General features: G+C 40.9%; 1 protein-coding gene across 3 annotated transcripts in view; it reads right to left on the bottom strand.

Annotated features, from left to right (window-relative positions):
* cdk17 (cyclin-dependent kinase 17) overlaps positions 1-14,797 on the bottom strand; it is a 39,998-nt gene that overhangs the window by 1,647 nt on the left and 23,554 nt on the right. For 2 of the 3 annotated variants that reach the window (XM_044343049.1, XM_044343050.1), the window contains exons 3-14: positions 13,889-14,053; positions 8,587-8,720; positions 4,930-5,055; positions 4,511-4,567; positions 4,280-4,394; positions 3,897-3,991; positions 3,391-3,453; positions 3,047-3,170; positions 2,776-2,896; positions 1,766-1,863; positions 1,549-1,654; positions 1,188-1,230 (exon numbers count right to left, since the gene is read on the bottom strand). In XM_044343049.1, coding sequence (XP_044198984.1) covers positions 1,188-1,230; positions 1,549-1,654; positions 1,766-1,863; positions 2,776-2,896; positions 3,047-3,170; positions 3,391-3,453; positions 3,897-3,991; positions 4,280-4,394; positions 4,511-4,567; positions 4,930-5,055; positions 8,587-8,720; positions 13,889-14,053 — 1,247 coding nt within the window. The remainder of the gene's footprint in view (positions 1-1,187; positions 1,231-1,548; positions 1,655-1,765; positions 1,864-2,775; positions 2,897-3,046; positions 3,171-3,390; positions 3,454-3,896; positions 3,992-4,279; positions 4,395-4,510; positions 4,568-4,929; positions 5,056-8,586; positions 8,721-13,888; positions 14,054-14,797) is intronic. The other variant, XM_044343051.1, reaches the window with a different exon arrangement.

Below are 14,797 nucleotides of genomic sequence, written 5' to 3' on the forward strand. Positions count from 1 at the left end.
CCTGCTGTCTGCAACCGGTACTAACGTCAGAGCAGCGGTGGCAGGACGCTTTAGCTTTTCATTTCTCACATTTTTAATAATTACGGGAAGAAACATATAATTACTGTCATTATTATTGTTACAATGTTGAGCTGACAATTTCCAGGTAGCAATCATAGAGCATCAAATGATTAGAATGTTAGCGTGTTTATTAAAAACGTCTAATAAAAAGAGCATAAAAGCTCAAGAGAGAAAAGAAAAAGTTCCCAAAGATTGAGTCAAAATAAACTACAGCGTGTGTGTTCATCATAATGCAGGAACATGTCAGTGCAACACTGTGGCTCACTGATGAGTTTTTAACAGTTTTTGGACGACAATGGAGCTCTATGTCACAGAGGAATAAGCTACATCAGCTACTCAATGGTCTTTTTATGGGATTTGTTCACAATAAGAAGAATATAGAATATGAGCAGACTAATCCTCTAATATAATAATATAATATATTGTAACTGATGATTTAGTGAATTGTATTAATGAACATGTATTAAAAATTGTGACCTTCAGGAAAAATAAATCAATGTATAAATATTCACTTTATAAAAGTCTCTTAAGTTGTACCCACTTGCTTTATTAGTAGTTAATGAGTCATTGACTAATAGTTTATGGCTCAGACATTAATAAGAATGTTTCAGGTAGTATAAAGTCTCTCTGGCTGGTGTGTGTCCTCCTCCAACATGACACTGTTAGACAGCTCCAACCTCTGAGCACTAAACATTTACAACTGCAATCTCTATGTGACTGTGATTATGAAGTTATGATTGTTTTGTTGAGCATTTTTTAATATTTGCAACCACATTATTACCCAACAGAAATGATAAACAGGAGCCAGAGGGGATTTTTCACAAATGTTGCAGCACAAAAGTTGTTTTTATTAATGGTTTAAAACTGATTTATAAAGCACTAGTGTTTCACTGGGCCTTATTAGAAAGTGGTATCACAATGAAAAGTGCATAATTCCAAGTAAATGACTGTATCAGTATGATTCTTCTCATTAATAAGGAACACATTTGCAATTTTTCATACAAGTGTAATGTGTAACAAAAAAAACAAAAAAAAAAAAGAAGAGAAAATAAAAACAGCAGGTGCTAAATAAGCTACATAAATGAGAGAAGTGCATTCTGGGTAGTATTAGGGAAGTAATCACTCACTCTGAGGAAAGACAACAGCAGCTCGATGCCTTCGCCGTCCAGCCTAGAGGAGACAAAAGGAAGAGCAATGGTTTACAGTCAGCGGCCTGATGGGAATGTGGTGGCTCATAGGAAGGAAGGAAGAGGACAGTCATCTCTGAAATGTTCAGCAGGATTTCCTGCCCATGGTAAACACACGCCATCACACATACACACACACACACACTCTCACACACACACACACACACACACACACACAGATGCATACCATTGCTGCATACATGCAAAAAAACAGAGAAAAAATAGATTTGTGTGCATAAAACTTATATGTACACATCAGAGCGTGCAGGGCCACACACACAGTTCATACACACCACAGTACCTGGGAGCGTGGTTGATGAACGGCTGTGGTTTATATTTGGGGAAGTTGTAGGATTTGAACTCTTCGATGGAGGAGATTCCCGGCCAGTTCTCCTCCGTCGGTGTGCCTGAAGTCACATAGTCACAGCCGATCAGCACATGTCGACGTGTTAAACGGGGTTAAACGGGTTTTCACACATGTGTTATTGTGACGATCTGGCCTGATTGGAGTCACTCACCCAGTAACCTGAAGATGAGGTGGAGCTCGTCCTCCACTGTGGAGCCGGGGAACAGCGGCCGACCTGCAGCCATCTCATAGAATATACAGCCAACGCCCCTGCAGACACACACAAACACACGATATTTACATGAGTAGCAGCAGGAGAAACCATTAATGGCTGTACAGCTGAGGTTAGTGCTCACTTTTCCATCTTATATTTAAAAAAATGATCATTATATTAACTGCTTAGTCTACAAGATGTCTATAAAAAGTCAAAAATAAACACAAATGTCCATCACTAGGTACTATTCTTATATATCATATACTGTAGATACGATATGAAACAGATAGTTAATCCTCAAATGTCAGAGGCTGTAGCACATAAATGTTGTGTATTTTTTACTTGATAGATTTACATTATTTGATTATCATCTTGTAAGTTTCTTTTACAAACTGTATATGAAGTCACACAACCCATTACATAACATTTCTGATGAGGTTCCCCTAAATAAGTGTTTTTAACAGTTGTGACCAAGAAATGTACTGTATTGTACACTGTACTGTGTACATGTTCTTATATTTTACAGTTGAAAAACTACTCTGTATTCTCTTTCTACTACTGTCACTATAAGGAATCTTTTGCATTTCTGTACTTCAATTTCCTGTCATTTATCAACTGACATAAACACAACACTGATATACAGTATATGCAATGAGCTAATATTGGCCTTTATTTTGATCTAGCTGATTCATCAGTCGGGCTCGATTTTCAATCTCAATGTTTAAGGTGAGAAGTCTTTAAAATACATAGTAATGACAAGTTGAACATTTACAATTCCATGAGAACTTCATGTGCTGAAGAAGATGGTGCGCTACGATCAAAAGCTCCAGAACAGATTGTTTTGCTGATAATCAAAATTTGTATGTATTATTTTTAGTTGGACTCACTGACTGATGGACTAATCATGTCTGTACTAAGCAGTGGTGTTGATTAAAGAAGTATTAGTAGTATTATTGTGAGGCTCGTACCACATGTCGATTTGTGTTGAATACTCTGAAGAACCCAGAAGAACATCAGGAGGCCGGTACCACAGAGTCACCACCTCGTTTGAATAGGTTTTAGTCGGGACAGACTTGGCTCTCGCGAGACCTGGAAACCCACCAAAGACATAAAGACACATTAGGATTCTGAACAGAGCACAGCTGGAAATTACCAGATGCTTTTTCATAAAAAAGGATGCAAGGATGACAGAAATACTCCTGCTCCTCTTCTCTCCACAGCCATGAAGGTTCCTTTTACCAAAATCAGCCAGTTTGAGCTCTCCTCTCTCATTGATGAGGAGGTTCTGGGGCTTCAGGTCCCTGTGGAGAACTTTCCTCTTGTGACAATACGACAGCCCTCGCAAAATCTGGAACAGGAAGACCTGGAAAAATATGTCATGTTATTAGAATCTGAGCCAGTAACATAAAGGTGCCAAGATTTGCTCCTGGCAAAATACTGAGCGATCTCATTTCATATCAATGACATCATATTTAACAGAAAAGAGCAAAAAAAAAACAAGCACATGGGGTTAAGTAGGGTGTGCAAAACTGAAATAACAAGGTAAAGAGAGCAGAGATCATCAGTAATAGTTAGAGTGTCACCTTCACATTGTGCATGCTCATGATGTTTCCACAGTCATCCATGTACTGCTTCAGATCCTTATCCTACAGGAAGAGACGATCCATCAGACAGGAAGTAGGAACAATGACACAGTTTTATGATTCTCCTCCTTGTCTCTTTATCTTAATAAGCTCTGCTGTTTCTCACCTCCAACTGATGCATCAAATGTTCCCTCATATCTACGTTAAGGATAATTTCAGCATGATTCTGATCGTTTCCTACATTCCCTTCCTGTTTTTGACGTCACCGTAGATCACTTTCCAGTGCTTTTATCTTGTGAAAACATTTGCTCCCATGCTGTTCCCGAATTTGTAAAACAATGACTTTCTCCTAAATGGTAAAAGCCTGATAACCTGATATCATTGAACAACACAACTTGGCCTCTGATCCGATGTGACGGGTTCACCTTTATATGCGGTAGTTGTCCTAACTGATGTGAGAATACCTTTTATTGCAGCGTACATGTGTACGAACAGCAGACTCTTACCAGGTATTCAAACACAAGCGTGAGGCTCTTGTCGGTGTGGACGATGTCGTGTAACGTCACGATGTTGGCGTGTTTGAGGTCCTTCAGTAACGACACTACAGAGACAGACACAGGCAGACAGAAAAATACATTTCACACCTTTTAATGAGACACCTGCAGTGTGTTGGGATTGCAGCCAAAGTCTCAAAAGCGGATACCTATCTCTAAATCTTGATGAGTAAAAGCAAAACTATCTGCATGGTTTGATATCACATGAGTTTATTGGCAAAATATGTGTCTTTGGTTATTTTGGTGAACTGATCCTTTGGACAGTGGACTAAAAAGGGGACAACATACTGATAAAACCTCGTTCTGTTGGTGAAAAGTGTAAAATGACGGCTTACCTTCTCTGATGGCGGTGCACGGCGCTCCCTCTTCGTGCTCCAGCCGGATCTCCTTCAACGCCACCAGGTTGTCCGTCAGCTTACTGCGTCCTTTAAATACTGTGGCGTAGGTTCCCTGAATGCGACACACAATGTTGGTTCAATATTACTGACTCAACACAAGTTGAGGTGTCAACAACACATATTTCTTTCATTGCGGGTGAGTCAGATGGAATTTCAGGCCTTTCTCACCTCTCCCAGCTTGTCGAGCTTTATGTATGTCTCCAACTTCCCGAAACCGATCTCCGACTGAGGAAAACAGAGGAAAAAGTTAGAATTAAGCATTAGTTAGGTTGCAGGTCCACTAATACTTTGGATTCAATGACTTTATTTGGCTTTGGTGTCATTGTTGGCGAGCTTTTGATATACATAAATCTTCTTGTCAGTGATAATCTGCGACAAAGCTGCAAATCATCACATAACAGCTGAGTGTTATGATCTAATTTGATTGGCTAAAGGCAAGAGGTGAGTGCTTGTGAGTCCAGATTAATACATCCTAGGCTCACACCGGGCCAGTTGCCATGGTAACTGGCACAGAGGGAGTCTGCAAAGCAATAAAGATAGCACACACAGAGGCACAGACACACACACACACACACACACACACTTACCAGTGAGGCTCGGCGGGAGCGGCGGCTGAGCGGCTGGTCGAAGGGCGGGCTGCTGAGCTGCAGCTTCTCCAGGTAGCCGTCGGGAATTCGGATGTCGGCGGGCAGCGATAAGCGCTTGTTGAGGTCCTAAAAAACACAAAAACATACAGACACAAAATGTTTAGATAGTGCTTTAAGTTTAGTTTGGGTTTTGACATTCTTGTGGTGATGTTTTTAAAGATATTTCAGATTGGAAGTTTTAATTTCCAGGTGACAAATTTTACCCTCAAAACAGGGTACAGATTTGTTTTAAGAGCCAAAAAAGGTCGATAGCAAGATTCAATTCTTGATACGCATATTTAAACTTCAGCATATGTTGTTAAGTTAACCACATGAGCCTTGAGCACTTGAGAAAATAATATACCGCTACTTCCCCTGTGTCTCTATAGTGTGAGGCACGTTTCAGCAGCAAGCAGCAAAGACAATGTAGGCTACTGAGTCCATCCACCCACACACACACACATACACACATAGACACACAGAGACAGACAACACACACACACACACACACACACACACACACACACACACACACACACACACACACACACACACACAGTGTCTGAAATAACTCCCTCTCATCTCCTCCTACTCCCAGAGAGAGAAGACTGAGATCAGGTCGTTCACCATCTTATGGAGGGTAAAAATAAGAGCCGAAGCGTGACAGCGGCTGAACGTCAAAACATGAGCAGAAATCAGATTGTAATTGTGAAACTGACAAACAGCCAGAATACAAAAAAACCCCCCCACCTATGGCCATGTTTATTGATGTTTACAGATCATATTCTCAGTCTGTATTCAGCGATGTTACTGGGCTCATATCTTACAGTAGATGACTGATGTTATCTATTCTGAGATCAGAATAAGTCCACATCTGACAAAACGCTGATTGATGTGAGAAAAACAAGTGCGAGTGGAGTAAAAATACAACGCGAGAAGACGTCACGTCTGTGTTTCGCACAGTTAAAGTTATCATACGTGCTTTTAAGTTTAGCCTCTCCGAAAATACCATCCTCTCTGATCTTACCCTAGCTCATGACAGCGCTGCTCGGACGAGCTGCCAGAGTTATCACACCTGAGACTTCTAATAAAAGCTCTGTATCTTGATGATGAGAATTATTACATAACGTGACTCTGTACAGCTTTCTGTCTGATGTAAAATGCTGTCTCAAAACTCTTTCATGTCAGTGTCCAACACGTTTTTCTTCTTAGCATTTCCTCTATTTTTATTAAGAGTTATCTTTGTCACGTAACTGGGAATAAGGCTAAATACCATTTGACATTTCTCTTTACTATTGTCATAATCATACCTGACTTTTGGTACAGACACCAAAACATTACTGTTTTCCAGTACTTTCTTTGAGGAATATGTTTTGCTATCCTTTTATCATTTTATACAAGATGCTAAAAGTCTCATAGTGTCTAAACACAAGCAGATGTATAATAACTTCTAAAATGGGCAAAAAATATGTTTTAAATCAATTATTTGATCATAGAAATGGCAAACAAGAATATAAATAAAAATATATATATAAATTGGCACTAGCTTTCGGTGCTTTTGGTACAATTTTTGATACTTGTTACAGACACATCTTGGCTGCTACCAAAAATGTTCCATTATGGAAATGGAGCCCTCGCTGTGATGTGAAGTACTATTAAAGTGATGTTGAGTTTCATATTTAAAGTTTTAGAATTATGAATAATTCGCTGGGCTTACACTACACTGTGCATAGTGAAGAAAACTGACAGCACAGTTGTTGCATTGTTACACTGGGTGATAGGGTCGGGCCCATAGGTGATGCCATCGTCCACTAAGTTTCATCACATCCATCACGATGTTTCACTGTGGACATGGTCATATGCCAATTCTGTAGACATCGCCCAACCCCACTGGGTGTATGTATTTGTAAAGCAGTGTGGATTTTTAATATACATATCAAGCCATGTCCAGTGGATTGTTCACTTGGTTAACAGTTTGACACTATGCATCTGAAATTGTTCACCAGATTATCACACCAGCTGATGAGGTAAAAATAACCAAACTGTTTTACCACTGAGAAGTACAACGGATGTTTCAGCCTATCAATACTTCCATTTATGTTTTATGATTTTATGTTTGTATACTGTTAGTGTGACAGTGTTGAGATTCTTCTCCAGTTTGTAAGTGGATAACCTTGAAGCATGGAGGCATCACACGAGTGACAAATTGAAAGCTGATGTTTGGTAATAAGAGTCAGTAAGCGAGCGCATACTGTGCCCTTAACTTCCTTTCTGACACAAAAGAGTTTCATTAAAACCTCCAGCAGCATCAAAAAAAACCACAAGAAGAGCAGCTCTATGCTCATGTAACTTATGCTTGTGTGTGTGTGTGTGTGTGTGTGTGTGTGTGTGTGTGTGTGCAGCGGGTCAACTGATTTTCACCACATCCTTGAGTTCCTCTTGTTTCCTGCACCTACAAATGAGACAAACAATCCAAACGAGCGAAAAATAGGTCAGGGTGTGTGTGTGTGTGTGTATGAGACTGAACTGCACTTAGTGATGTTGTCAAGGTGGGTTCTGTCATACACACTCCTTTGCCAGCAGGGGGCAGGAAGTGTCCAGGCTGAGACGATCATCCGTGAAACATCCCCTCAGGTTCATCATTTATAAAGATGAAGATGATTTATTGAGGACACGTCTGAATGCAAAGCAGTGTAAACCCACATAAAGCCAAAATTTAGTGTGATTTTATTAGCGGAACGGAGGTTTGCCACCTTTTTCAGCTTATATAAGCACTGGTGTGAAATGAATGCTGGCTTGGAGCAAAAATATCTCATACAAAAACCACTGTGAAAGTAGAAACGAGCAGGCAGAAGAATCCCCTGATGATCATGAGGACTTTTCTCATTTGTCCTCTTCGCATTTCATTTGCTGCGCTTGTGTAAGTGACTGTTTCTACTGTTTCCTGAAGGCCACTGAAGCCAATTCATCATCCTGAACCCAGTGAGTATTTAAAAAGCTTCTTCTGGTTGCTGAAAACTGAACAGCTTTTAGTTAGAATAAGTAAAAATATGACTGTGCCGTATTTCCAGCAGCACTAAAAATAATTAAAAGCCAAAGATTAGTTTGCATTTTATTTGAAGAGGGTAGAAAGTGAAATTTAAATAGAACTAATGTACCAATGTTGAGCAGGTGTTTAAATGATTTTGTATGGCAGAAATTCATTATGTGCATCCTTGCAAGAAGAACAAAGGAGACCCCTATCCCAGAATGCTCTCTGTCTGGTTGGCTGAGGTGGTCTACATGTAGAACATCACTGTGGTTATGACACAGATTATCACGCTGTGTCTCTCCGCTGCTGTGGTCCTTAGGGAGCAGGGCTGCTATCAGTATCATGACACCCCAGGCACCGAGAGCCCATTAGGAGACGAAGACCCCTCCCAACCTCCTCCCGACTTAGATCTCCCAAGAGGCCGAGATGGAGAGGGGAGGAGGAGGAGGAGGAGGAGGAGGTGAAGAGCAGATCAGTAGGAGAGGAGAGGGGGTGAAGGGTGGAATGTAGACTCGCCTTGTAAGCCGTTTATGTAGGTGTTGTGAAGTGTGTGCATATGTTTGTGTGTGTATATGAGGGCGTCTCACCTCCATGGAGATTCGCCGGTGGACTCGGTTCCTCAGACAGACGCCGGTTGGAGACTGAACCTCGTCCGAAGACGTTCCTGACGCCTGGTCGCTCTCCCCGTCTGAACCCATCTTCAGGTTCTCATGCACGATGTCTGACGGAGAAGACGAATCAACAAATACATTAAATTACACAGAAACACATGTTAGTAGACATGATATTGGATAGATCAGATGGAAGTTGTCCCTTTATTACAAATCAGGTCTAGTCTGTTCAATATGATGGATAGGTTGCAGTTTAAAGAGACGAACAAAATCGATGCAGCAGAACCAGAGATATCGACTGCATGCATTCTTCTTCTTTGTCAAAAACCTGGCACCTACATTACCCACAATTACACTCGACTGCCAATGGTTCAGTTGGACATTCAGGTATGTTACGATAGCGGCCAATGTAGCCTCGAGCAGTTAGGCTCAAGCGGAGTTGAGGAGTGAGCTACAGAGGTCTAGGAAGCTCACTTCTCTCTCACTCCACACCCCCAGTTTTGAGACAGACACTGGTGTGTAAAATTGGAGGAGTTCCCCTTTAATAGTCTGGTCTATAAAAGCAGAAAAGAGTTAAAAATGCCATAAAATTTTCCCAGAACCATTGAGAATGTCTTAAAATCTTAAAAACCAACAGTCCAAACCAAAAGATATTGAATTTACAATCCTATAAAACAGAGAAAAGCAGCAAATCTCCACATTTAAGAAGCTGCAACCAGCAAACATTTGAACTTTTTTACTTTATAAATTTGTTAAAACAATGAACTCATTATCAGCAGTGCTGCTGATTAATTAATGAATTGATTACATTTTCCTTATCAACTACTTGACTAATCATTTAAGCTCTAGAATGGACTGACATTACACTGGTTGTCAACCTGGAATGATTTCAAGATATTGTGAGCAGATGTCACAACCATACAGAAGTATTCAGTTGTGAATATATTATTAGTTTTAGTCAGTGGATCTCAAACTGTGGGTGCAGAGCCGTTGCAAGGGAGGCGCACATAACCAGGGTCAAAAACGTCCGGTGACACTTAAGTTAACACACATCAGATGACATTTTGTCACTAATACACGAATAACCGCTGCGCTGCGCTGCATTAATTGCTGGAGCCGAGCCCTCGTTAATGTTATTAGTTCCACCTGTGCTTTGACAAGTCTAAATGTCTGCAGGGAAAAAAAAGACCTGGGAGGCTTATTCATTTGGAAACAATAAAGTAACACGGCTATTTGAATGCTGGAAGGCAATCAGGATTCAGCTTATTAGGATTTATTCAGACAGCAAAAAGAGTTTTGACACTTAAGAAAGGAAAAACCGGTGGTCCTCATCAGGCAAACACGTCAGCGTCTACATCAATAAGTCAAAGTCTATCAAACTCTCAAGTTCGCTGACAATATAGCAGGTGAGCTTCGTGTTTTTTTTTTATCTTTATTAGGCAAAGTTTAACACGCATTTTTCATTCTCACAATAGAAATGAATGAGAAACATGCAGTTCATGTTCTTTATAATGTTATTGTTATTAATCTGAAATTTATGTGTAATATTTTTGGCTTCCAATGATGCTGTTTAACAGAAAAAGTTTGGGAACCGTTGCTGCTGTAATAGAAGAAGCTGTAGTTGTGAAAGGAGTAGTGATAATGTATTTATAGTACTTTACATTGTACTTTAAATTGAATATAGGATAGAAATATCAGCTTCTCTGTGCTTTAAAAAGACCTAAAATAAGCATCTCTAACTTTACACAGACCCCTCCTCCTCTGTCGTCTCCTCTCAGACCCTTGTAACCCCCGAGGCCAAAGATTAAACACTATTACTTGCAACTGGCACCACTTCCTCCAGGGCAGTAAAACTACCACCACTACCATAGCACAGCAGGAGCAAATGCACTAATGTACAAACCACATGCATCCCCCCCACCCCCCCCCACCCCCCACCCCCCAACACACACACACACACACACACACACACACACACACACACAGTTAATGAGTAGCCATGGCTGAGCAGCTCTCTGTCATCAGTGTGTCAGCGCCTCCAACCATGCAGTCTGTCATCAAATGTGAAGGCACAGAGCGGAGAAGCGGGACGAGAAGGAAATCTTTATAAGGTTTCTGTAGATGGAGATTAACTGTGTGTATTTTTTTTCCAAACATGATAATCCTGATTATGTCTCTAAACATCACATTAAAGATGATTAATCACAAGCATCGGTCTAGATGTCAAGAAACAATCGCAGCACTTTCTCACTTTAACATACGTCTTTTCTTCTCGAGGTCAATGTTTTCTTTACGAAATTCACTTCATAAAGTCCTACTTTATTACTCTGCGGTGCAGCCACAAGCCAAAGGCACACTTTGCCCCAGAATGTGAACCTGTCTGTGGTCATCTAGTTAAAAGTCTGCTCAGATTATAGGAAATTCGGGTTCTACTTTTAGAAACTCAAATGTTTTTAGGATTTTCCTCTTGGGCTGACCCCCCTTCTATTCCACTCGGTTTGTCGCTGTTTACCCAAAGATGGTTGATGTGAGGTTTCTCTGCTGCTTCTCCATTTGAACTTTGGGTTTGGTCACAGTGGAACAACTTAATGCACCACAGCGGCTCTCTGAATGGAATAGAGACACCTTTAACATAGAAATAATTATATGGTTATAAATATTGATTATAGCTGCTTTAACCGTGTATATTTCTGTTACACATAACTGTCAAAAAGGATGCTGCAATTCTTTATTTGATCATCACGTAAAGTATTTAGGTTCTCAGCAGCTATGAAAAATGTTATTAGAGTATTAGTGAGTATTATGAATGAGCCTGCATGTGCACGAGCAGATGGATGGAGAACAGGTGAGATTTATCAGTGTTTACTGCATAAAGGTGAGTGCATAATGTTTGTACAGACAGCTCTGACCCATGCATTTGATAAATGAGGCCCTATGATATTAAAACCCTCCAGAAACTTCTTCCTCTTCTAACCCAGTTACTTTCTCTTTATAAAACACTTTTTCAAACAACTCATTCATCCACACGTTCCTTCTTTGAAAGCTTCCAAATGATCTCTCTTCCCTTTTTTTTTTGTCACTTCTGTCTCTCATTCACATGTTTCTTGCCCCACTTCAAAAACCCAACCGATTCCTTTCGCTTCTCACTTCTCCGTTTCACTCAACACACGTCTCTTTTACTCCTACTTTACTGTCTCTCGTGCAAGGTTTTGGTAGGCAGCGGCCCATCTGACACATTCCTCCATTACCTGCACTTTTCTAACTTGTGAGCTCCTCCAAAATGATCTCATCTGTCCTACTTTCTTTTCCTTTCAACCTCCTTTCACTTTCACATACATCTCCTTTATCTTCTGCTATCGTATGTCTTCCCTCGCCCACTCCAAAAACTCTCAAAATCTTCCTCTCACAATAATATTTTCACTTTCTCCGGAGTTACATTCCTTCACTTCCAGCCAAACCTGTCTGTAAAGCCCCAAAAATCTGTTTTCAAATGTTCCTCCTTCATTCTTTTCCTTTTTGTTTTAGCACCTCTCGGATCTTCTCTTGTCTCACTTTTTCCCCCCTTTCTCAAAAAATCTTTAAAGATGTAATTCTCCACCCTATTTTTGATCTTTCTTTCCTCTACATCCTTCCTACACTTCCCTCCTCATGTAGAAACATTCCTGAGTCTCCTTGATCTTTTTCTCTCCCTACTACTCATCACTCCTCATCTTCCTTCTCTCGCCTGTCTTTGGGCAGCTTTGCTAATAAGCACACGTAGTACTGAAGCAATATGTGGTACACTGATGTCCTACTTAACTGTCCTGTTTTTAGATCCAAGTTCCTCTATCTAGGCCAGGGTCCAGTGCGAGGCTCAACAGGTCCTCCACAGTATCAGCCATGGACAAAAAAATTAGCTTAGAGAAGCAGCGATCATCATGTCATTGCCAATAAAAAGCCCAAAGAGTGTACGATTTCAAACAAGTGTGAAGATGAACAGATTGTTTGCACAGATGCTGTTATTACTGCCTGGCCATGTAGAAGAAAATCAGTCTCTGTGTAGCACAAGTGATTCTAGAGTTGTTGAAGGTTTAAGGCAGCATTTGTCTGGTAGAGTGAAGTGGAACTTATCAAACAGGCTGTGATAATGAATCTGGACTGACTGTCAGTTTAATCAATGTTAAACAGACAGTATTCACCAGTGAATACAGTGACTGAGCAATCTGAAAACACTAAAATATGAAGTTTAAACCAATTAAACAGTTTGCACTTCCAAGATCTCTGCATTTTTTTTTATTATTGTTTTTTTATATACTGTATTGAGTTTCCTTTTTTTTTTTTTGACTCATAACCATCTTTGTTGAAGGTGTACATGTGCAGAACAGCGATCTTCAAAACCACTGTTTTCCACCTCTGGCTATTTATTTGTTACTTACACAAACATGATGAATAAGCATATTAAAAGGTTTTTTGTTCATTTTATACATCATCTTGAACTCACCACCGCTACTACTACCCGAAACCTGAAAAAAAAGACTTTGATGTGTAAAATCGGCGGCGTTCCCCTTTAACAGACAGGATAGGGGTTCTGGGGCGCAACCATATGCATATGGTTAAAGATTTTAATAAGGCGCAGCAACTTATGTTTTCACCAACAGCATGTTTTCATTGCAATCAGCCAGGCTGTTGGTCAAAACAAACTGCAAGCTTTAACTGTAACCGTGTGCTCTAGACCTCATCCCCTCCAGATCCCGCCAAATTTTTTTTTCCCCCTCCTCTTTAGGTTTTGCTTGAGTAAAAAAAAAAAGCCTGGAGACTGTTAGATTTCGATACCCACAACACTTTCGTCCTCTGTGTCATTCCGTCCTGTGAATCATCTCATCATCACCCTCCGGACTGTCCTGACCCCCAGCTTGAAATCTGTTGCTGCTTTGAATCATCTCAACACGGTCTCCCTTCCGACCCTCGGGATGAGACACACGGCTACGGATCAACTGTGATTAACCAGTTCACACAGGAAACGGCGTCATGTTTGACTGAATCCCCCATCCAGCTGTCACATGGGTGAAAATAGCCCTGCTGAGGGACGAATAGAGAAGCTGCCTCATGTGGAAGACACCCATTCACTCTGCCAAGATCGCGTTTGAGAATGTTAGGGAAAGAGGACGGAAATCTCAGGACCATGACACGTTTCCTGTTTGTTCCCAGATGCCATCTGCTCTCCCACTACTCACTTCCTTCCGTGTGTGTGTGTGTGTGTGTGTGTGTGTAAGTATGCGAACATGTGCGTGTGTCTCACCCAGACGACTGCCGTTGCGCGGCATTGCCATGAAGGACCCCAGGGTGCCACCGATGACGCTGTGCGGCCGGCGGAGAGGGGGCTTCTTGAAGGAGCCGGTGTACTGGTGCAGGAAGGAGTGCATGCTGTGGGAGGTGGGCGGGCGGCCGTTCCTCATGAAGGGCTCTGAAACACGAGAAGATCTGTCAGAATTTCTGCTTTCCTTAAAATCAACAGAGACTTTGCATCACAAATGTCTCAGAACCCACATCAGGCACCAACATGGTGAGACACTGAATATCAGCTCTCATCTTCTTCAACCTCTCGCAGCGTGTTCTTCATTAGAAATGCACGCTGTGTGGCCGAGCTTTGTTTAAACCAACAGAACTTTACTTCAAATCCAGGTCCTGATGTTTCCAGAAATACTAAACATCCAGCTCAATTATGGAGAAATATGTGTAAATAAGTGATGTAATGTTGCAATAACTAACTCAATATGAGCGGAATAAGACGTTTTTTTCCAACTTTTGTAATACTCAAGAAAGAAACTGAATAACTTAAGGGAAACACCGGAGCTGAAGTGACTTATGTCAAAAGAAAACCTGAAATGAACACATCGCCTGACAAATATGGCCTAACAGCACAAGAATTAAGAAATGTGGATGCAGTACTAGAAGATTAATAGCTGATAAGTTATTATGTTACTCTAAGTAATTAAGACATGAGCCACACACATGAGCCAGTAATAAATTTCCAATCCTAGTTGACAAGGGAACCCTTTGAGCAAATATTACAACCTCTCCCTGTGCGCAAAGTGGCTGCCAGAGTCCAGCAACACCCATACGAAAAGGTCAGAAATGATCCCATGGTGATAGATCTGCATCAGGCTGGCCAAGTCCCTACAGAGTAGATATACATGTGTGTATGTGG

The sequence above is a fragment of the Thunnus albacares genome, chromosome 23 (genome assembly GCF_914725855.1).
Source record: "Thunnus albacares chromosome 23, fThuAlb1.1, whole genome shotgun sequence".
Taxonomy (NCBI): domain Eukaryota; kingdom Metazoa; phylum Chordata; class Actinopteri; order Scombriformes; family Scombridae; genus Thunnus; species Thunnus albacares.